We start from the raw sequence: 24229 nt of genomic DNA, 5'->3' as shown, positions 1-24229 counted from the left end.
GCTGGCAGAAAAAGTTGCAATTGTTTAAATTCTTGAGTGGTGATGTGTGTTGAAATTTACCTAGAGCTCATTAAATGTGACACCATTTTGCTGGTGGGAAAACCAGGATTCTTTAACTATTCTGCTTCTAAAGACAGCAAGGCAGTTCACACAGTTCAGTTAATGGCCTTACTTATACAGTAAGGCCATCCACACAACTGAAAACTAGGTAGGACAAGGGTCCTCTACCCAGGTTTGGGAGTTGGGCACGTGCCCAATTTTCAATCATGTGTGAACAAACTACTAGCGAGGAGGAGGAGGAGGAGGGACTGATGGTGTGTGAGGCAGGAACTGGGTAGAACAGCACCATCCTACCCAGCTTTCATACCCAGCATTTTACCAAGGTAGGAGGAAAGGTTGTCCTACCTAGTTCCTGCCTCACACACAATCACCCCCCCCCTCCTACCGAATAGTTTGCTTACACACGGTTTAAAGTTAGGAGCGTGCCCAGCTCCCAAATCTGGGTAGGACACTTGTTCCACCCAGTTTTCCATCATATGAACAGCCTCACTGCATACCATTAACTGAAAATTGCAATTAAAGGAACACACACTTAATTCCATTACTTTCCAGCAGATGTCATCATGCACAGGAGAGCTCAAACATTATGGTAACTAAAATAAACAAGGGGGGGATGGTGAGGAGAAAGAGAAGAGCTTTAAATCATGGCAAAGGAAATATCTTAAAACAGAAGAGAATGCTTAAAAATGCTGTATTTTTATTCTTCAAGACAAAGTCAAAAAGATTATAAACAGGAAAAAATTGTACATCAATGTAAATGGAAATAATAAATTTGTTCTAAAATAAGTATTCACAGTACTTAAATGTTATTAAGCATTTTCTTTCTAAGTAAACCAAACCAGGTATTTTAATGTGATAGTGCAGCATTTTAAAGCTTTACATAAGAGGGGGCCTAAAAACAACTGCATGGAATTCTCACTCCTTCCCATAGTAAAAATGCTACCAGAACCATATTATGGACTTGCATCACGCACAATGCTGTTGAATATTTCCTAATGGCAAGGGCACCCAAATGCTGCTATTAAAAAAAGCCTAAGTATTTCTGTGAAAATGCAAGATGAATTTTTAAACAGTTCTACTCCTTTGTGTAAGCTCCACAGCTGTGAAGTCATAATGGCTGAATAAAATATTTATCATCGTTGATTTTCTACACTATGGGGAATGCAAGTTCCATGTTCTGGCATCTGCAGAATTAGTAAAATAATGTTCATTTAAACAGATCCACCGAACTAATCAAATACTGTCAAAGTAAACCATGAAGTAATATTGTCCACATAGGCAACTAGGTTGACAGAACTTTCCCTTCAATTGTCAGGAATGATTATTTTACTGCAATGAGCCCCCCAAAAGGTATGTACTTTCACTCTATCTTTCTTCCCCGCACCAGAAAGGGATGACAGAGACAGAAAGGAATAAGAGCAAGATATCAAAGTCCACCAATTTTCCGGAATGTACTGTGTAATTTTAATCACATCCTTCCGCACACTTCATAACATTATTAATTCACAAAATTAAAATCTGATTTGGGATTGTTGCCTCTGAGGTGTTTAACTGTTCTTGGGAGACAGTGAAGTGTATGGCTGGAGTTTTCAAAGGAATTCAATCCCATCCGCCTCCATGGAATATGTCTCTGTAAATCTATGTTTACTGCCGACATATTGGTGCTTACAGCTGTATAAGTTCTGTCAGTACAGTAATCAAACATTAAGCCAAGAGAATGCATCTCAAAATTGTTTTTTTCTTTGGAATAGACATGTGCTAAATGAAAGAATGTGTGCAGGATTTTTAAGAAACCCCATGGGGTCAGATAGGAAGAGAGGCAATATCCTTTTTACATGAAAACTTGTAAACATTGTAATGGCTCACAACCAGATAACTGCAGATCATGCATAGCTTTCTGCAAAATTGGAAAAAAATGAGGAACCTGTGGATATCAAAAATTTCTCTAGATATTTTCTATACATGCAACAAGGTGAAAGTCTGTATCACTGTTCAGAGAAAAATAATATCTTTTATAAAATTGTACACAGTGTTAGGGTTCTTACCAGTATGTAATCTGGTATTTCTGTAATAGAGATGGCCTTATTCCAATTAAATCATTGTGCTTTTATTTTCCTTTTAATTATATTTTTCTGCATCTCAGTGATGCAACAAATTCATGCTTTCATGATCTAAGTTTTTTCAAAAGTAGTTGCCTGCAGTGATGGTTTAATTTTTTAAAAAATACTTTGCACTAAATTTTGTCCTGAGAAGAGATTATTGCAGGTCCTAGCATCTTAAAAACACGGCAAGATGCAATGGTATATAGCATTTGAATTCTCATTGTATGTTATCTTGGGCTATCCCTGAGGGAATTTCCAAACTGCCCCCCGCCCCACTACACTGTAACTATTTTTTCTTAACCTCAAAATTTTCCAGAACCCAAGCATCAAACAATTCTGTATCATACATATCAATTTTAAATAACAGAATATATAGTTGAGAGTACCCATGACAGCTATCATTGATTGCCTTTAGCTTAGTTATATTCCAGTGTCTTATCTCTTCCTTCACCAAGGCTTAGAACCTTGACATCATTTAAAGAGATTCCCCTGGATACCATTGGTATGGGCCCCAAAGGAGATATTAAATTTTAATTTATTTCAATACTCAGGTTAGCTGTGGACATGGTGTCTTAAAATTAAACAGCTTATTTATAAAATCGCATACAATACTAAAACAAAACAATTCATAATTGGATTTTTGCTAATCCTCTGGGTTTCTAAAATTGCATCAGTTTAAAGGGGAAAAAATGTAATCCATATTATCCACCTGTGGCTGTTTTGTGATCAGCTCTGTAAGCATAACACTATACACCAATCCAGTGATAGAGGATGCCTTTTTATTGGATGTCCACAACTAATGTGGTCACATTTGATGTTGGGGTGGAGAGAAAGCTATGGTATGAAACCACACAACACCTTGTTTTAGACACTCAAAAGTCAAATGATATGCAAAAATTGGTAGCCCTCCACAACTGAAGTACCACCAAATCATTTATTTATAATAACCTTGACTAAGCTGAGAAAAAGTCTTTTACATGAAACAGCATTTTGGAATTCACAAATAATAAAGCAGCAATTTCTTTCAATACCAACACTACTGTAACATACACTGTAGCGTGGCATGCAAATCCACAACTGCAGTCCTTTTTTAATTGTAATCTGTTTCAAACATTAGAGCACAGTAACATGAGAAGGATAGCTCCTCTGGCTACAAAGGCAGTATTATACGAGCTTCATAAAACATGGAATATTATACTTATAACCAGGTTTGTTTGTTTTTTTAAAAGTACTATAATAATCACCTTTGTAGAACCAGGATTCAAAGCTGCTGGACTCCATTAGTCACCAAAGCGGGTTAATGTAGGTTTCTGTTATCTAGATATCAATGTCACCATCAAATCCAAACCATCAACATCTTAGTTATTAAACAGTATTGTAACTCCACTACACAAAAACCATTTGTTCTTTTAGTAGACTTGGTTACATAGCAAAGTTTCAGCTACATATAAGTGTCACAGAGTCCAAAAGCAGCGTTGCAAGTTCTTTGTTGTTGGTATAGTAACTGTCATATTCTAAGTTGCTCAGACTGAACTGAGTTTCACAAGGCCACGTACTGAGTCTTCGTGCAACGAGTCTTGGCTGGCTAGGCTGAGGACATGCATGGTACGGCTGTGTATCATGGGATTCCCAACTGGCAACATCCCTGGTGGTGATGGAGCTTCATCAGGAGTAAGAAACTGATGACCTTCAAGATCCTCTTGTAATGGTATCATGTCTGTCAAACCTGTTTCTGAAGCGAGATTTGGCATAGAAGAGGGTGGAGTTGGCTGCCCTAGTGTTAATGTGGCACAGGGAGCACCAATAGTGGTCTTTCCTGGTAAAGGTAGCTCTTCACTACTTAGGCTGGGCTCGCTCTGGAGAAGTGGCGTGGCAGCAGCCTGCAAAACGAATTTAGTGCTCTGAATGCACTGATCTTGATCACACTGAAGAATTGAAGGGTGCCAAAATAATATACAATGTATATGAGAGAGAGAGAGAGAGAGAGAGAGGGAGGGAGAGGGAGAAGGAGAGAGATGGAAGGATGTGAGCAGAAGAGGAGTGGGGTGTGAGGAGAAAGAGAGAGTTGTTAGTAATACTTGTTTGTTAAGCAGGCAAGCAGAGCATGCATGCACAAAAACTTAGTACATTCCAGGAAAGTAGCAATATATAATATACTATGACAAGTATTTGCTGTATATTAGAACTAGAGCTCCTCATTTACCTCCAGGGAAATAATCTGTAAATAATGCTGGCCCACGTGTCACAGTTAAAGTGGGTGGTTCCCAACAGCCTGTGCTACTCTGGGCTTATAATGAAGTGTCAACAGTCTTGGCATAAGCATTGTAAATATTTAAACAAACATGGCTGCACTTCAGGAGCAGTACTGACATTATTCCCAACTGCTCCTGAAATGCAGCCATGCTAGTTAGTATTTGCACGCTCATGCAAGATTGCCAGGATTTTATTAGGAGCTTGAAGTAGCAAGAACAGCTGGGAAACATCCACATTAAACTGTGGAACATGTGGGATACTAACATTTCCCAACTTATATTTTATTTTTCTATGTAAGTCTTGTGGTATTAAGTCTCGGTCAGGTATTGCTTTGGATCACTGCATAATGTCAGCGTGACTGTCAGTCAGCATCTGACAAACTTTAATTCTGCTCCTCTTTCTCTAGGGCAACTGGTATATACATTTGATACACTGGAGTTTGCAGTATTCTGTGTGTGCTAATTTGCCCCATTCACACAGGTACACATTCAACATACATGCTTCTGGTGGTTTCAGGTAACATGTTTTTGAAAACATGTCTCTGAAGGAGGAGCTGCCCAGGAAGCACACACTTCAAATGCGTATCTCTATATGTGGTGTGTGTATAAACAGTGGACCTCAGTTATGATTCAGGAAAACAGCTGACACAAAGCTTCTGATTTCATCACAGAGGCAAAGTGCATGGACAATATTTACATTCTGAAGAAAGCACCAAAATAACTAGCCACTAGACAAGTTACTCTGCTAGATTTTGCTAAATATCATTGAGTGCACCCCTTTTATCCATTAGGGAAAAGACTGTTATACACAAGGGCATCAATACTATTAGCATTTTTTAAAATGAGAACATAATACAGTCATTATACTGTGCAGCTATATAAAACTACAAGGGCAAAGGTAATATACAAAAACATAATGAACTCAAGTATACTGGTGTGAACCTGTATTAAATGTCTATGTCTCAGAATGCATTTATTATTTGAAACAGTGTGTTTTATGATGCTCAGAAGCAGTATTATAAGTGCTTATGACATTATTTTGGATTTTTTTTCATGTGATCTGATTTTTTAGCAAATTTGAAATGCAAAATCAGATTACTACAGTAAACCAAAATATGAGACACAGGACTCCACAAGTTGCATTCATCATCACAACAAACAGCAGCATTTATAAAGTGCTTCTCCTAAGTGTTCAAAGTGCTTCATAGGTATCATATCAGCAATCCTTACAAACATTCTATAGATAGGCTAATATTATTACCCACATTACCAATGGGGGGCTGAGACAGAGATGTTAGCTTGCCAAAGGCCACCCAGATTCATGGCTGGGGTGAATTTGAACACGAGACTTCTCAGATTAGACTCTTGGCCACTACACTACACCAGCTAAAAGTTTAGATCCAAAGTTTGCAGTGTGGCTGAAACGATAGTTGTATGTGGGGGATGGGGCACGTGGTCAAGATCTGCAACTTACTTCAAGCCTTGGGTACAGATCTAAACTTATTTGAAGTAAATGGGTTAGAATACACTGAGATTGGCCAGTTTGGATGTCACAATTGATCTTGGTTTACTCTAACCAAGAACAGAATTGGACATTTGCATGAGGATGGGAGAGGAAATGTGCGCTCCCGAGGCTCGAAGACATCACATGGTTATGTGATGGAACTTGTTAACAGTTCTGTGTGATATATGAACCAGCACAGTATGAACAAATTGGTAGCCTCTACATGTTGCTTGTGTAACAGCTTCATTTGCAGTTGACTTTACCTTTCTGTGCCTATTCTCCACATATACTCCTTCCAAGAAGAATATTTATTATAGACTTTATCAGTGCTCTTGAGTTTCCACTTTTGCTGAAGCAGAAGAAATACAGGGGCAAAGAACATTCCTGTTTGAACAGGAACAATATGGCAAGGGACAATCCCACACAGTGCTGCTCCTAAGCACTTATGTAGAAGGGACACTGGCTTGGATTCGACAGTGCTCTTGTACAAGGGTGGGTTGTTGTTGTTTTTTTGCCAGTCCTCCCTCTCCTGAAGCAGGTCCCTGCACCACATGCCATCCTGTTCTGGATGAAAAAAACTCATTTCATGAGCAGAACTCAGTCAGGTTCAGTGACTTGGTCCGAACCGCAGTGTAGTTCCTATAGGTGAGCACTGAAATGCATCTGAGGCACATTCAGCTTGTAAGAAACTGGCGTGGCATTCGATTTTGACCGGCAGCACTGTTCTTTTCCGCAGCCAAGACTGTAACAAATCCCTCAATGGTCAGGAAACTGGGTTAACACTGGTGTGAGGTGGTGCTTCAGTGTGGGCTCAGACTTTTGATTTTACACAGTGGCACAGGAAGAAGTCTGTAGCATACCACTGACATGCATTTTTTGTTCTGTTGGATGTAGCATCCTAATCACATTAATAATCAACTGACTTCTACAACCACAAGCTAGCAAATTTGGATAATTTTAGGTTGCTTTAAAAAAAAATCATGCTAGCAACAGACTGAAATTAACAAAAAGGTAGAAATGATAGATGGATTCTCAAAAATAATACAAATTTCAGAAGGAATTCATGTTTACTTGATCCAACTGAAAAGTGGGAGTGACAGCAGCAGTACTCTGAACAGGTGTAAAAAATAAACAGCAGATCTTGCTGTAGATGACAAATAATGAGAGGCAGTGTTCACTCATGCGATTTTTGATGTCCACTCAGTTAATTTTAGATCCCGCTCAGGTTGAATCAGGAAGGTCTCACCCTGAATGCATGTGCACACACAATGCCTTGATGCTGCCACCCAGAACAAAACTCATTCCTCACACAGATGAAAAAAATTAGAGAGAAGACTGATGGGGTGGGTGGGATGCAGAATAATGATGAAGGAAGAGACTAAATGGGAGTAAGCCAGACTAATTTTTTCCTTTCCCCCTTTCTCGGCTGTACCCCCCATTTCAGCAATGTCTCATAATGTGGTGCAGCAGATAGCTGTCCACAGAGAGGAACTCACCAGCAGGAGTGACACAGTGACAGATGGAGATGCAGGGCAGTTACGGCCGTTCAGTCAACAGCATAGTGCAGCCACCCTTTACTTCCAACCCCATGTAACTGTTGCTGGCAAGAGCATGAGAACTTCCTCCTTCAATCACTGCTCAGCAGTGGTAGCTGTACCTACCACACCACTTCAATGGCCACTACTGACACCTATATTCAATAAACCAAGTTTTTAAACATATTATGGTATGTCATCAGACCACTGGCAGATACCCAAATCTATCTAAACTTTCATATTATATTAATTTGCCTTTATTTTCTCAATTTATTAAAATACCTCTTCCTCCTTAGAATGGAACTTCATATATTGAGCCAAAGAAATGTCATCTCTAAAGGATTCTGGCAACACAATTTCAATTAATTTCAAACCCTAACCCTAACCTTATTGAAATATTGTGGTGTATCCAAACTTGTGTGAGTGGAGCAGAGCTCACAAGAAGTGCCTCTATTTTGCTTTTAGTGATTCCCTCTTTCCCCTATACTACACTGCACTGCACTACATCCCATGGCATCCCTGGGGTTCGCCAACTTTTGGGAGACACTTTTCAGGGGCTTCGGGGGGTGGGCAGCAGGACCCTTGCATGAGTAGTGCACAATTTTGGATTCAATCCATTGTCTATTTGCATATACAGTACAGGTATTAAGTCTAGGTACATCACCATTTCATTACTACATCCTTGCAGCAATAGAATTAAATATTAAATGATGTTAGACACACGCTTCTAGTTCTATGCTTTATTTATTATATAACTGATATAAAATATATTAGAATGTTAAGATATGATTTTATCTCTCCTAGAAATTACACAAATTATTAGAGCTTTTGAATTCATACTTACATATTGAAATGTCTATTTATGGAAATAAAACATCGAGTAGAATCATTTACAATGTCTAAGAGCAATCACATTATAACGTTAAGGTTTCTTTGACTAGGCTTGAGCAGCACAGGGTTTTTAAAAAAATGATCTAACTATTTAAAAAAAGAAATAATCAATCATTAACCCAATAGCAAATTTGTTTGCCCAAGGTGATCAAACTTATGACCAAGGTGGCATCATTACAAGTTAGCAGATGGTTTCAATAGCTGCAATATTGTGTTTGGGGTATAATATAGGTAGGATGAGGACCTGAGTACCAGTTCAACATATTTGTTCAAAATACCAAGGAGCTGTAAAATGAAGATGACACGTTTAGGGAAGAAATGAAAAAGGAAGAGACAAAGTAGCTTGGACAGTGATCTTCTGAGATATGCCACTGAGAAAGATGAAAAAGAAAATGAAAACTCATTTGATCAATTGCTATCAAAGTAAACAGTAGCTAACTCGTGACAGAGATTTACCTAGACCTCTACAATGTTCATCAAATTGCTGCATGTGAAGCAAAACCAGTCCAGTGTTGCTGCAAAAATCTTCTTTATAATGCAGAAAAATATACAGACCGCTGTGCAAAGGGTTCAAAAAAATAAGAGTCCTTGAGCCTTCAGTTTCTTAACAGAAAACAAAAAAGCCATGAACACAAGAGCTGTATAACTTAGCACATGAACTGAGAAACAAGTGTTATGGCTGTATTGTGAACTACTAAGGGCTGATACAGATATACTGCTCTGATCTATTAAGGTTAACTTAGTGGTGGAAAGTTAACAGACCATTAAATTTCACACTCTATCCTGCAACTGCCCTCTCGTTTGCAAACTCCTCTTGCTAGACTGAACCACAAATCAAGGGTTATGTTGATATCAGTAGAACTATGGTTAACAGTAACCAGAGTTCACTTTAACCAGGATTTTAAACTTCCTTTAAATCCTGGTTAACTCTGGATAGTGTTAATTATAGTTAAATTGGTGTCAGTGTAACTGCCAACCATGATGAAGAGAATTAGGGAGATTTAGGGCTGCAGAATTCCATAGCCTACTGCCAGTCCCCTAGCCATAGTTAACAATCCAAGTGTTGTGTTTGTAAGGTAAAGTGTGCTGTCAAGTCGATTTTGACTTCTGGCGCCCACAGAGCCCTGTGGTTGTCTTTGGTAGAGTACAGGAGGGGTTTACCGTTGCCTCCCCCTGCGCAGTACAAGATGATGCCTTTCAGCATCTGCCTATATTGCTGCTGCCCGATAGGGTAGCAGTGGGGATTCAAACTGGCAACCTTCTGCTTGTTATTATTTATTTATTTATTTATTTAACCAATCCAATTTCTATACCGCTCTTCCAAAATGGCTCAGAGCGGTTAGTCAAGCATTTCCTCGCTGCGACACTTAAGATGGTTGCGTTGTGTTTGTACCAACCCCAAATTGACCAGGAGAAATACCCTAAATTTGTAACAGAAAATGAGGATATATTAAAGCACATAAAGCAAACATTAACATCACAGAAAGGAAGAATGAAGTAGTGGCGTAGCCAGTATTAAAGACTATTAAAACTAGTATAGATTCACGCAGGGGGAGACCAAAATAGATATGAGGAAAAAAGGAATAGGAATTTCTAAAATGGCTGAAACGTTTTATTACTTAAAACTTTCTTCAAAAATTAGAATAGGGTGGAAGTGTTATGAAGAGATAAGTAATTGAAGAAAAAAGGCACAATCCACAACACTGAATCTAGAGTAATCCTCCTATGGAGATAAATGGGATTATTTGGAGCAAGTGAGTTGCAGATTCCAACAATGGTTACTAATGAAAAGAAGACATGTTTAGGAAACGTACTGTATCTGTGGACTATCATGGCATGTTTCTGTGGTGTAAGAGAATCTGTTAATGGATTTACAAAACTACTAAGAAGTGATGGAGAGCTGGGAGTGTACTGGGGGGGGGAACCAAAACATACTACCAACCTTCAAAAAGGAAAAGGTGATCCTGGCAATTATCACTTGGTTAATTTAACATCAGCCCCCTATTAAAATAATGGAAATATTGAGAGAGAACATAAAAACCCAAACACTTTGTAACATTTAGAAATGAAACAATGGGTGTATGAAGGCTAAAGTACTTTAAAGAGAGTTTGATATTTTAGGCAGCAATATAAAGTTAGAGAACAAGAATGAATTAGATGGATCAGATGGAAAACAAAGATTTGATTTGGCTGTAATATATTCAACATTTCACAAAATCTCTGTGGCAGTAAGTTGTTCAAGTTAGAAATGATGCTACATGGATAGTTAAATCTGTTGCAAAAAGGTTACAGTAAAAATAGTATTTCATAGGGAGAAAGAGGATCATATAGCACTGCCATGTAGAGGGTCACTTGAACTCATTATATGCAAATCTTTACTTATAGTCAGGAGGCTGCTGAGAAGGGCAAATGGCACATCAAATTCATAGAATCACAACAGATTTAGACATAGACAGCAAAAAGGCACAGCAAATCAATCTGGAGGGACAAAAATCATTTGTAGAGCTAAGTACCCTGGATGTTTGTGGGAGGAAAAATCAGACCTAATACTGAAAGTCATAGCCATAAGAATAAGAAGTCATCCTATAAAAGCACTCAAATTTGATGAAATCACGCCTGAAAATCTGTATCTAGTTTTAGGAAGATTCAAAAGAATAGATTAACAACAGTGTTCAAATATGAGTGTTCGAATATGAGTGTGTTAATCAGACTGAATTGAGTTAAATCAAGGCAATTTCAATCACACACTCAGATAATTTAAATCACCAAAAAACAACAGATTTAAAATCCAAGATAAATCAAGCTTCCCATTTAAAAATTAATATATTTCCTGAACAACCATGCCTACTATGGGTTATAACGATTATATTGATTTGCAATATAATTAAACATAACCTTTAAACTTATGCTTAACATGTTGTCTGGTTGCAGCTGGTGAAAATGATAAAATGGGCTAAAAATGTAGATCATAATATAGATATGGCTGCTTGGGAAAAACTATGGGAAATGGATTAAAAATTTACTGCATGTTATACCTTAAAAGAAAAGTATTATAAGATGATGTATAGGTGGTATTTGACACCGAAAAAACTAGTGTTGATGTATAAAAATGTTTCAAACAAATGTTGGAAATGTGGAGAATGTGAAGGAACTCTCCTTCATATGTGGTGGTCATGCAGGAGGGAAAAGGCCTTTTGGGATATGATATATAATGAAATGAAGAAAATTTTTAAAATGACATTTTTCAAGAGGCCAGAGTCCTTCCTGCTGGGAATAACAGAAGGAGAGCTTCCTAGAAGAAATTTAACATTTTTTATGTACGCAACCACAGCGGCCAGGATAGTTTATGCGCAAAAGTGGAAAGACACTAAAATGCCATTGAAAGAAGACCGGCTGATAAAAATTTTGGCATATGCAGAGATGACAAAGCTTACAACACTTATAAGAGATGATAATTTCAAATGCTTTAAAGAAGACTGGGAACCTTTTTTGCTTTATTTAAATAATTATTTTCCCAATATGGACTTTTCAGCAGGGTTTGAAATATAGTAATAGCAGCAGGTCAAGTTGGGTAGAATCGAGCAGTATCGAATGCAGTTTGTATATTTTGAACCATTATAGCAATGGCTTATATGTATAGTTATTGTGAACCGTGCAGATAGGTGAGCTGGAAGTCAATATGCATTTATGTGTGGAGTTAGGAAATGAATGTAATAGAATGTAAATGTTATTGTAAAATCTAATAAAAATTTAAGAAGCAAATAAAATGGGGAGCTTCTTTCCTATAAGCACTGACCTTGGGATTCCAGTTCACACACAGGGAAGGGAACTGGAGAGAGCGTGAGAGCTGGCCTGAATGGCTAATAACCATGACTAATAATTAGCTGGGATTAAGGGGATTGTGGTTTTCCTTCTAATCACTCAACAAAACCCCAGTGTAAAATTACAGCAGAATGAAAACGTCATAAAACAGAGAACAAAAAATAATTTGACACCTGAAGTCAAAGTTTAGATGTACAGATTTATTGGTAATCTCTTAGGAATATGCTTATAAAAAGACTACACATCATCTCTGTCTACAAAATGGTAAAGTTCTCCTATGGCTGCAGTGTGACCAGTTGACCAAGAACAGAGGGTCCACTTTCAAAAACTGTTGATGGCAACATAAGGCATGCAAATAATTCAGGCATCCACAATTTAAGAAAATCTTCTGGAGCTGCTCTGAAAACTAACATGGTCAAAAGTAGCTGAAAGACTGTTCATGAAAAATGCTATAAAAACATATTATTGATACTGGCAATCAGTTAGATGTGTCTGATCTTTAAAGTGTTAGAAACTAAGATGAAAAACAAACCAGCTCATACTCTAACAAGTACATTAAACAACTTATCTAATTTCTAAAATAATTATCCTTAAAACCATAGAGTGATGAAAAGTATGCTTTTTCTTCAGTTAAAGAAAAAGAAATGTCTGGGTTTGCCATTTATCACCCTCCCTCAGACTGGGAAGAAGCCAAGAATATATAGAATCTTTGGCACTAGAATAAGAGCTCAGTGGGGTGCTCAATGATGGTTTTCAATTAAAAAAAGTTTCCCTACAGTGTTATCTGTTCCTTGGCACAGGGGAAAAAACAAAAAAACAAAACTGTTCCCACAATGGGACAGTCACTGGCACCAACATTTAAAATACTGGCTGACATCCTCACTAACCATACGGAGGTGCTGCATGCAAATAGTCTCTGCAGCATTTAGTAATCCAGAGTCTCACTGTGCAGGGGGTGGGGGGTGGGAGTTGGATGGACAATTTTTGCTGATCTCTCCTTCCCCCAGAAGCTTTCTCTAACACATGAAAAAATGTCCCTGAGGGTGAAGGCACTCCTCACTCAGTGCTTCTGCCTGGATAGTGAAGACGTCAGGCATTATATGCATACGTTCACAACAGTCAAATACAATGGCTACTCTATGTTCACAAGAAATTCAAGAGTTTCTCCTATAAATATCTGCTCAGGTTGGTGTGATGAGGCTTTTTTCAGAAATGTTTCAGGCAGCAAGGATTTGTACAGCATAGTCAATTGTGTGTGGGGAAAACAATTTTGTAATGCAATAAATATGCTGCTGTTGAAGATCCAAGGTCCACTGTTGACCATGGAACAGCCTGGTAAAGATAGGCAATGCTTCAACACCACATGGCAGTTTCTCACTATATTTAACATCCAACAATATACAGACAGAACTAGTACTTTTTCCTATTGTCCATTAGTTTAAAAACTAGCCATTTGTGTCATACAGTAGTTTACTACAGTATGAAAAATGGAAGACCTCTCCTGTCAGGGAGCACCAGTAGCATCCAGTTAGTTTAGTGACTTGATTAGTTCACAAGAAAGTGGAGAAGGGAAACATTCACAGGGTTCTTGATCAACATTATGGGATGGTTCCTACCATATTACTCTGAGACTGTGTGGCCCCATACATTGTAATGCCATTTGAGGGTGCTGCTGGCTGTGGAGTATCTGGCTGTATAAATCCTCTTCGGTCAATTAAACTACAGAATAACAAAAGTTTTGTTACAGTTTGATGCGACAGTCAAGGGGGAAAAAAAGGAACAATATCAAACCATATTGCACTTATGAAAATAGCTGACATCTTCACCCATATATGTTATATTAAAGGAATAATATAAAAGGAAAGATTAACGATATATACCATATCTTAAAGGAAAAATTGAAAGCTCTAAGTTCTGATTTCAAAACAAGTTTTATCCACGGTTTTCATAGAATAAGCATTCTAACATTTGTTCAAGTGTGAGCAAGGGCACACATCCACTTCCCCCGCCCTTTTCTTTCTGCTGCACATCCATGTCATATACTGAAAAGCAGTTCTCCTGTTTCCTTATGTTAAGCGAAGCTCCAAACTTTAAGATTGCAGCTCATACTCTTAAGTCCTGCCCAGTTCAAAATAAGATGTACAAATATATATCCTTTCAAATTGACAAACAAAACATTTCGGATATCAAGCTTTTGACAGAGCTAACCATTTTTAAATGTAAACTTTAAAGTGAGAAGAACAAATAAATCATTGTGGACCACATAAACTACTACCCTCCCCGAAAGGTCTGGTACTGCAAACTACAGTAGGTGAATTGAAGGTGCACAACAGATCTATGTTGTCCTGCACTGTCTGGTTAGCAGCAACTGTACATAATGGGCCAGAGGACCATTTTAAATGATGCCTGGCTCCTATGACAAATAAATGAGATCAAGCAAATTACACACCCACTGACCCTAAAATTAAAACAAACAAACAAAAGGAAGATACGGGACCCAGAACAATTGTACCTTACCTGGGAGAGATGGGCCCACAGAGTGCAGAACAACAATTAGTGAAAATGTTGCCGTAACTGTATGGATTGTAGTTCTCTTTACCTCTTTTATTTGACCAAGATCCCTTAATCTAGTAAGAAATGAACACAGTGCATTAAATATCCTTTTTGACACACACTTCACTGTGTAAGTGCTGCAGTTCTGATTTATTTTCCCAAGAACCTTGCAAAGGAGACTAGGTTGAAAAATAATGCCTTAGACCACTTCATGAGCGTTACGGTTTTAATTTTAATTAAAAATTGCAAATGTTTAATTTGAATGAGTCTCCTACATCCAAATACATCACTTTATTCACAGCATCTCACCCCCCCCCCACCGCACACTGTACTGGAGAAATTCTGCTGAAATTTTGGCAGGGCGGCCCCTGGATGCACTTTGTCCAAGCTGTATGGAAGTTACCCCCAATCCAAGATATGTTCTCCTCCTGGAACAGCTTGGCTGGGGAGGATCCAGTTCCCTAGCCTGAAAATCTTGGAAGGAGTGCAAAACAGAAGATATTCCAGAGACAAAGACCTCTGTAGCATCCTCCCCTGTTTTGCTAAGGGGGACATTGGCTACCTCAGAAGTAGTGCTTCAAGCACTGCTATTGGCCTAAGTAACACTGCCTACCAAGAACGCATGGGAATGGAACTACCAACAGTTGTTTTCCAGCCTCTTCAAGGCTTGAGGTGGTGTCTAACAATAACATTATCTACCATAATGTGCAAGAATAATGAGGGCTGAATCTAGTGTCTGGGTCAAAAGGAGTGCCTCGTGTGCAACTGTTAACACAGACATTACCATTTCCCATGCAAGTTCTTAAAAGTAACACTGCCTAATAGGCCTATACAAAGATATGTCTTTGAAGGGTTGAAGTTGAATCATATGCACATCACCCTGGCCCTTTGTGGAAATGGTTGCTCCTACTGCTTAGCTCTGTGCAAGGCAATCCTGTACATAGGGATTTAAAGGGAGGTGGAGATGCAGGAAGCCCCAGTGATGTTTTGGATGGTGCACAGGGAGGAGGTTTGGGATAGTGCACAGGGAGCACTGGGAAATGTAGTCCTTCAAAGTGCTTTCTCCATGGAAAGCGCTGAAAAGGACTACATTTTTCAGTGCTCCCCATGTACCTTCCAAAACACCATGGTGGCTTCCTGCAGCTCCACTTTCCTTTAAAGAGCCTCCCCAGAGAAAAGCGATGAAAGCTGTCATCTCTTTATAGGGTCAAGGGCAATCCTTTGGAGCTGAATCTTTTCATAGGCCTATTGTTCAGATTATCAATCAAGACAATGCTGGGACCAAATGGGAACAGGATGGAACCACCAGTTATCTATTCTTGTCCTATTCTTGTCCCTTGCTCCCTTCTCATCCTGAATCATATTCAAGGAAGGTTTCCAGCAAGCACATTTACTTGTATCATGGCAACCAGTACAACTCATGGTCAGAGATAGAGCATTGTGTGAGACTGCCTATTAGCCTGAACAGAAAAGGCTTTCCTTATGTTTCAGAATTCAGTGGGAAACTGATGCAGAAGATTGTTAATGTAACAGCAGGTGATTCATGAAACGAAGCGAAGGAATGATCAAATTTAAAGTAATGATAAAGGGATCATGATGTTTGGAGAACAGAGATACGCAAAGCCCTAGTGAATTATTTATTTAACACCATCCACATCCTTGGCATTTTACAACAGATGGGAGGACAGATCCCTGTTTTGAAGGGCTCATGGTCTAGAAATAGAGACAAGAGAGACAGGAGGTGACGAGAAGGGGAGGGGAACATAGGAAGCTGCCATATACTGAATCAGACCATAGGTCCATCTCGCTCAGTATTGTCTACACAGACTGGCAGCGGCTTCTCCACAGTTTCAGGCAGGAATCTCTCTTGGAGATGCTCTAGATGCTCTTCCCAGAGCGGCTCCATCCCCTAAGGGGAATCCCCTAAGGGAGACAGGGTAAACTTGGAAAGCACATGTAATTATTTCATATATATGTACTTAGGCTCAACTGCAGTCAGGTATGGGACTAAGGGATGTGCCAAAAATTTCACATAAATGATCGGTTTTGATGAGAGATTTGAAGAAAGCAAGAGGAGGCACCACACAGGTGATCTGGGAGAGAGTTCCAGGCATAAGGGGCAGCAAGGCAGAAAGAGCAGAGATGTTTGACGGAACAGGAGACCTCTGGCTAACTGAGGGTAATGGATGTCCTCCCTTGGTAAAGGAATAGCTAAATGATATTACAACAATGATAATGAAATACAGTACATACAGTTATTAGATGAAGAAAAATAATTATAACACTAAGTAAAAAACTTACATCTTCATTTGTTGTTTGATTGGAGCTGATCAAATAAGTATGAAAACCTGAGAGCCCAACAATGGACCAAACTGAGAAGAAACAAACCACAGCTTCCAGCACAGTGATTGAAAGTCAAGGCAATAATAACTGGGAAGTTGGTAAATATTATGATTATACCATGCGGAATAGATTTATTAATAACTACCAGCCATGATAACTAACCTGACACCTTTTGCTCACAAGTACACAGCTTCAGATTACCAAATACTGGGGACAGCCACCACAAGATAGCTGTGACCATCATGCTCTGCTTGTGAGCTTCCAGAGTAATTTCTGGAAGTGGTAGAATTGATTAGATACACCTTGATCTATTCCATCAAGACATTTCTTACATTCTTGTTTGCACAGGGTTTTCATTTTTACATGCTTGCATTTGGAAAAACATTCCTTGTGTACTCTTGAGGTAGTTTGTCTCCTAAGTGGCAGTTGTGCAGGTAAAACTTAGGACATAAGAACAAAAGGCAACAAGAAATGACGTGACTTGCCTAGGGTCATACCTTGACTAAGTAGTAATGGCACTATTGTAATTCCAGCCTCAAATCCATTAACCACAAACTGACGTTTCCACTCTAGCTAAAGGGAGATGCTAGTTATAATTTGCTTTGTCAAAGGCTTAAAATACGGTTGCAAAGGTGGAACAAAACTCTAGTTAATCTCCTTTATCATCATGCCTTGTAGAAAAAAATTGCTCCAGATGAATCTACCTTTGTAGATTTGTCCATCAGAAATAATGAAACACACAGAATATTCTTACCTATGTTTATAGAATGAACATAAAATATTTTACTCTTCAGTCCACTATGTCCATATATGAAAGTTAAAGAGATGAATTGTGGACCGAGTTCTACCATGGGTTTGACTTGGAATTTTCTGGATGTTTTTTCACTCTAACCCCTAGTCACACAAAAGGTAGAGACTGAAGCAAATGAATGAGAGCCAGTGCACAAGATCCCACCAGGGACTTTGGTACCAGCCTGCTTTTCTACCTCCCCATCTTGTCTTCTCCTGTCAATCAAGATGTAGTCCAGACTCTTTTTGGTATATTTGGCACATGTATGAAAAATTCCCTATGCACAATACTGTTGGACAAGGGTGTTGCTGTAATGTCATCCCCCAGTGTCCCTGCACATTTTATTTGTGTTGTTATTTCCCCACAAATCTCATTCCAGAGTATAATTGCTAATGCTAAGTGCCCAAACACACTTAGCAAGGAAGTGCAAGGAAAGCAACAGTAACAGAAGTGGGGTATAGGAAATGGACTATCTGCCTCTAGACAGTCTGCCCTTCTAAACAGGCCGAGTACCAGTGTTATCTGTATGGTTGGCTATCCCACATTTAAGTGCTTCTAACTCACAAGATTGTTCTAAAAAGTCAGTTCTGGTATGGCATGGCTTCTGGAAGGCTCATGATAGATCTGTATATAGCAGGTCAGGCACAGGGCCAAATTACAGGAAATGCATCGTGTACCTCATATCTATATTTTCAGGCCATGCCGCTATACCATTCCCACGATACTACTGTTATTTCACATTCATCAGTGCAGGGCTGCACAACTTCAGTCCTTCAGCTGTTATTGGGCTACAACTCCCATCATCCCTAGCCGGAGGGATCACTGTGGCTGGAGATGATGGGAGTTGCAGTCCAACAGCAGTTGGAGGGCTGGAATTGAGCAGCCCTATATCAGTGGCAGCTCAAGAGTTGGGGCTGGTGCTAGTACGTTTGCCACTGCTGAGGGCAGCACCATGGTGCCACATACTACCTGAATGGTGGTGTCTCAGTGGCAGCCCTCTGCCACTTCCGAACAACACCTGCTGTAAGGGCATGAGTGACTCTTTCTCTCAGTTACTGCAGTGGACTCTTAGCGGCAGCCCCAACCCATTGGCTGTTACTGGCATTAACCTGTGCAGTCAGGGCAAACCGACAACCAGGCCCATTAAGCTCTTCGGGCATCTTATTCAACGCAACAAAGCTTTGTACTTAAGCTGCTCATGCTAGATTTGCGTATTTTATTCAGAAATTAGGACATGGAGAAGGACCAGCAGAAGAGCCAGCATACGCTCTGTTAACCTGCAAGTATGAAACCATGCAAAATTCAATTACTTGTAAATGATGTTATAGGGGAAATATGTATTAAACTGAGGAACTATTTACCCAGGAATGTAGCTGATGGCAACTGAAGTACAATCATTCCCCAATTTTGCTTTCACACAGAAGGAGGAAAGCCAGAAAGTTAGGAACATAGGAAACTGCCATATACTGAGTCAGACCATTGGTCTATCTAGCTCAGTATTGTCTTCACAGACTGGCAGCGGCTTCTCCAAGGTTGCAGGCAGGACTCTCTCTCAGCCCTATCTTGGAGAAGCCAGGGAGGGAACTTGGAACCTTCTGCTCTTCCCAGAGCAGCTCCATCCCCGAGGGGAATATCTTACAGTGTTCACACTTCTAGTCTCATATGCAACCAAGGCAGACCCTGCTTAGCTAAGGGGACAGGTCATGCTTGCTACCACAAGACCAGCTCTCCTCTTCATAAGAATGCTAAAGGAACCTAGGAGATGAAGCTGGCGACATGAGCATATATGTGCCTTTAAAGATTGGAAGATGGTGCTCGGCGTAGTCTAAAAACTTAGTCTAAAACTTACTGCTTTGGTGAGAAGCTCTCACATCTAATACAGCTTCAAAAGTTCTGCTATAAGTCCTCTTTTTTCTTTTTTTCTTTTAACTGAGTATGGAATGATATTTTCTCAGCATTCACTCATGGGTCAGAAACATTTCCTTTTTGTTCAACAGGCTGGATGACATGTTCACTTAAATATCTTTCAACTTAGATACGCTTATTAAAGCCTATAATAAGAAGCTTTTGAGTTATCATTAACAAACATTAGAAATGTATTTCGAGCTACTTGTTTGATCAAAAGACAGTGCTGGATGTTACAAACAACTAAACTTTTGCATGCAGAATAGGGCTGTCATGTTTTTCCAAGAAAAGAAAGGAAGATAGCACCACAAAAACACAAAGATGCAAACCTCACAAGGTGCTTCCATTTACAAAAGCAGTCCAATCTTATTTTGTGATGGCTAATGTGTTTCGAGCAGTGCTGAAAGAAAAATGCACTCCTCCTTATTCTAGGCCAGAAGAAGTTTCCAGTTATTTTTGTAAAAGAAAAAACAGGTTGCTCACCTGTAACTACTGATCTGGTAGAGATCCATCAATATCCATAAGGATGGGTAATGCACCTGCGCAGGACCCATGCGGTAGCATGCTTACATGCCTTCAGCATGCTATTTAAAGGTGGGCTGGGCTCCATGTTCTTCAGTTCTTTGATGACTGCCGTGGAGGACGATCATCCGGATCCAGTGAGTTTATCATCAAAGGAGAATAGCTTGCACACTCAATACACACATAGCGTAGCACTACTGCAGAGGGGTGGTCCGGGAGGGTCTTATGGATATCGACGGATCTCTACCAGATCAATAGTTACAGGTAAGCAACCTGTTTATCTGGATAGAGATCCATCGAGATCCATAAGAACAGCTCCCCCTGGAGGAGGATGCAGTAGTAGCTATTGCAGCACCCGCTTTAAAACACTTTTCCTAAAGCTCGCCTCAGCAGTAGAGCGCACATCTTTGGTGTAATGCTTGATGAAAGGCAACTCAGTGGACCAAGTTGCTGCCTTGCAAATATCCCTGAAGGTTACCCCAACAGGTGTGCAGCTGAAGAAGCGTAGGCACAGGTAGAGTGGGCCCTGATTGCTTATGGTGGCTGAACATTCTGTGCTTTGTATGCTAGCAGGATGAGTTCCACTAGCCATCTGGACATTCTCTGTCTAGAAATACAGGCGCCTTTGTATGCAACAAACAGGCATTTGGTGGACCTGAAGTGCTTAGTACGATCCAAGTAGTATAACGGTGCTCTACGCACATCTAAGGAGTGCATTGCCTGTTCAAATGGAGTTGATGGGTCTTTAAAGAATGTTGGGAGACCAATGTCCTGGTTGAGGTGGAAGCTGAGACACTACTTTAGGAAGAAAGTCTGGGTCTATTTGCATTAGTACTTTATCGGGATAGATCCTAGTGTATGGCAAGTCCATCTGCAAAGCTGTTAATTCACTTTCACATTTAGCCATGGTTATTGCTAGCAGAAAAGCAGTTTTCAAAGTCACCAGTCTGATGGAGGCAGAACTCATAGGTTCAAATGGGGTCTCTGTTAGTGTTGAAAGGACTAAGGATATGCTCCAAGGCTCAACAGGTTTGTGAACAGGTTTAAAAGGCCTTTTAGGAAAGCTTTACTCTTTGGGTGTGAAAAGAGGGCCCTCCCTTCATAGCCTGGATGTTTAGAGGATAATGCAGCTATATGCAGTTTGAGAGATACATTGGCTAAACCTTGAGATTTACATTGAGATCCTTGAGAGATACATTGGCTAAGCCCAGTGGTCCGATGTTATGTGGTGCTATGCAGGGGCATGGTGTACCAACTTGATGTTGGTCGCTGGCAGGAGGATAGAGTTCGTGAAAGAGATATTGTTGCTCACTTGCCAAGGTGTTGTGGCCCCCAATGGTGGAAGAAGGGAGGAGTCTAATAGGGACAATGGATGGTCCTGAACCTCAAAGGTGCTTCTGAGGCGCAGGTTGTTTAGTGCGTTGAGACTGGTTTTGCTTTCCCTTGCCATGGAAGGGACATTTGTAGGGCTGATACTGTCTCCTAAAATTCCGATGCTCTTGTTTGAATGTGGATTTTTGTCTCAAATACTGGCAGTATCTGGAGCCATAGGAGGAGGGGGGTGGCACAGTAAAAGTCTTAGCCGCAAATTTCAACTTTTTCACCTTCTCCATGGTGGAGTCAGTATTTTCAGTGAATAAGCTGAAAGGTAATCCCTCAATCCGTTCTTTCATATCTCCATGCAGATTTGTTGAGCAAAGCCACACATGCCTGCATAGGGAGATTGCTGCTTTCAAAGAGCGGGATTCCAACTCAGCCAAGTGTTTGGCCATACTTAACTGTTGTCTGGTAAGTGCAGCCAACTTATCCAGTCTCCTGGAATTTTCTTTTAAATTACATAGGAGAGAGGATGTCCATAGAGTTCTGTAACTCCTCCCATAGTCCATTTGTATATTTCACTGAGTAAGTGACATAATTAGCAATTTGCAGCTGACAGACAAGAGGTGGAGTAAATCTTTCTTCCCAGAAAGTCCAATTTCCTCCCTTCTTTGTCTGCTCTAGTGGTATGTCTGTGACCGGATTTTGATGACGATGACTTAGCACAGTCAATGACTAATGAATTGGGTGTGGGATGTTTTAAGAGGTATTCATTATCCTTTGTCTGCACTCGAGACAGACTTTCCAGCCATTTAGATGTGGGTGTGGACCACCTCCCATGCACATTGTGCTGCTCTTGTGAAGACTGGAAGTACAGGCAAGACCACAGGTTGTGTCGATTCCAACCTGGCCATGAAATTATAAACTGGGTCATCAATTGTAGTCATTTCCGATTTTAGGTCAAGGCATGAGTGGTTGGGGCCACATCAGCTTGCAAGTCCACTCTGACATCTGGATCATCAGTATCGGATTTGAAGTACGAAGATCCATGGTGATCCGATGGGGAGTGGGATGGAGAAGGAGGTGTAAAAGTCTTGATGGAAATTGTTCTTTGTGAACTTGGAATGTCTAAAGTCTGTGTTCCCATATCCACATTTTCATATACGGTTTGTGTGTTTCAATCTTTGAAAAAAATCTTCTGGAGGCCAGGAAACTGTTTGCATGGCCGTTGAAGTGTGCACTGGCACTGTCTGAATTGGGGATATCACAGTAGCTGGCAAAGGGCAGGACCTTGTTTGAGGTTGTTTCCAAGGCTGATCTTGGAAATTATAGGGGAAGCCAGGGCACCTAGTTCCCAATGATGCAAGTGCTTCCTCTGCAGCTGAGGAGTGTGTAAAACCACAGGTGTGCCATAGTGAGGATGCCAAGTGCTGCTGTGAGTGTACTCGTTGCCCTTTGGGTCAGGGGTTGCCTAGTTGTCGATTCCCTCGGGGTCCCCGTTTCTGATGTTTGAGGGAGACCCTTGAATGTTGAAGCCAAGGAGGTGCTGGAGCTAGAATCTAAAACTGACAGTAAAGTGTGTGCTGTTGTAGTATCCAACACTGCCTTCCTGTCTTCTTCCTTGACGTCGAAGGTTGGTATTTCTGCCTGGAATCAAGGGGTAACTAGCTTCGATGCCAACATAACAGGTGTATTCAACAATGAAACAGGAGGTTAGGTTTTTGGTGTTGTAGTAGCTTAAGTAGATATTGATGGCTTCTCTCGATGTCGATCAGCTGGTGTTGATAGAGGGAATGAATCTATTGGTGTAGGTGCTGGTGAAAGAAAGCGGGTTCTCAGTGTCAACTGTCTGGGCATCGATGTTTGTTCGATGTAGATGGTTCTCAAATGTTCAGTCTCCTTCGAAGTCAAAGCCTTCGATGTTGAAGAATGTTTGTTGCTTTCGAGTTTGACGCAGATGGTCTCGAAGGTAGGTGTTGAAGCTCAGAAGGAGATGGTGTCCTTTCCTTTTTCAGATCTACTGTCTTAGATTTTTTTGATTTATGGGAAGAATGAGGGTCTTCCAAGTCTGAGTATTTTCTCTTCACTTTTGAACCTTTTGGTGTGGACTTCGATGAGAGTTTCAGTATCCAGTAAGAAGCCAGTGCCAAACTCGATGTCGAAGGTTTTGGCCTTGTATCAGGACATATTGGAATCGACATCGAAGCCTTCGAAGTCAAGGCTGAAGGGCGGGGTTCTGTCGACTTTGAGGGACTTGGCACCTTGTCGTAAATAGCGGTACGAAGCCCAGTTTTTTCTCATTTGTTTTGAGAAGGACAGGCAAATCTTGCATGAGGTGACATTGTGCACTTCCCCCAAGCAGATTAAGCACAAGTCGTGGAGATCTTTTGAAGGGAGCTTGGTGTTACAGCCAGTGCATCTCTTGAAGGTCCATTTATCCTCAGACATTTCAGGGGTGAACCAATCTGTCATCCAAGTCAATTCCAATTTCAGAAATAATGCCAGGGAAGTTTGAAAGCCGTACCACAGAATTAACACCAGAGTAGTACGAGAGCCGTTCCAGTCAAAACCAATAATCCGTCTGTAAAACCTTTCGCAGATAAACTCAGAAAAGAAGAACTAGCCTGAGGAGG

The 24229-nt window shown here is 40.2% G+C and overlaps 1 protein-coding gene across 6 annotated transcripts in view; it reads right to left on the bottom strand.

Moving 5' to 3' along the window:
* Positions 1-735: 735 nt before the first annotated feature.
* The window catches only part of ZDHHC14 (zinc finger DHHC-type palmitoyltransferase 14), a 119571-nt gene continuing 96077 nt past the window's right edge, over positions 736-24229 (bottom strand). For 3 of the 6 annotated variants that reach the window (XM_053293902.1, XM_053293912.1, XM_053293945.1), the window contains 4 exons: positions 17021-17123; positions 14684-14793; positions 13783-13885; positions 736-4087 (listed from right to left, as the gene is read on the bottom strand). In XM_053293902.1, coding sequence (XP_053149877.1) covers positions 3686-4087; positions 13783-13885; positions 14684-14793; positions 17021-17123 — 718 coding nt within the window. In that variant the 3' untranslated portion in view covers positions 736-3685. Of the gene's footprint in view, positions 4088-10286; positions 10346-13782; positions 13886-14683; positions 14794-17020; positions 17124-24229 lie in introns of all 6 variants that reach the window. The other 3 variants (XM_053293922.1, XM_053293930.1, XM_053293937.1) reach the window with 2 other exon arrangements.

This window comes from Hemicordylus capensis, chromosome 1 (genome assembly GCF_027244095.1).
Source record: "Hemicordylus capensis ecotype Gifberg chromosome 1, rHemCap1.1.pri, whole genome shotgun sequence".
Classification (NCBI taxonomy): domain Eukaryota; kingdom Metazoa; phylum Chordata; class Lepidosauria; order Squamata; family Cordylidae; genus Hemicordylus; species Hemicordylus capensis.
This window is presented reverse-complemented; position numbering and strand designations above follow the sequence as displayed.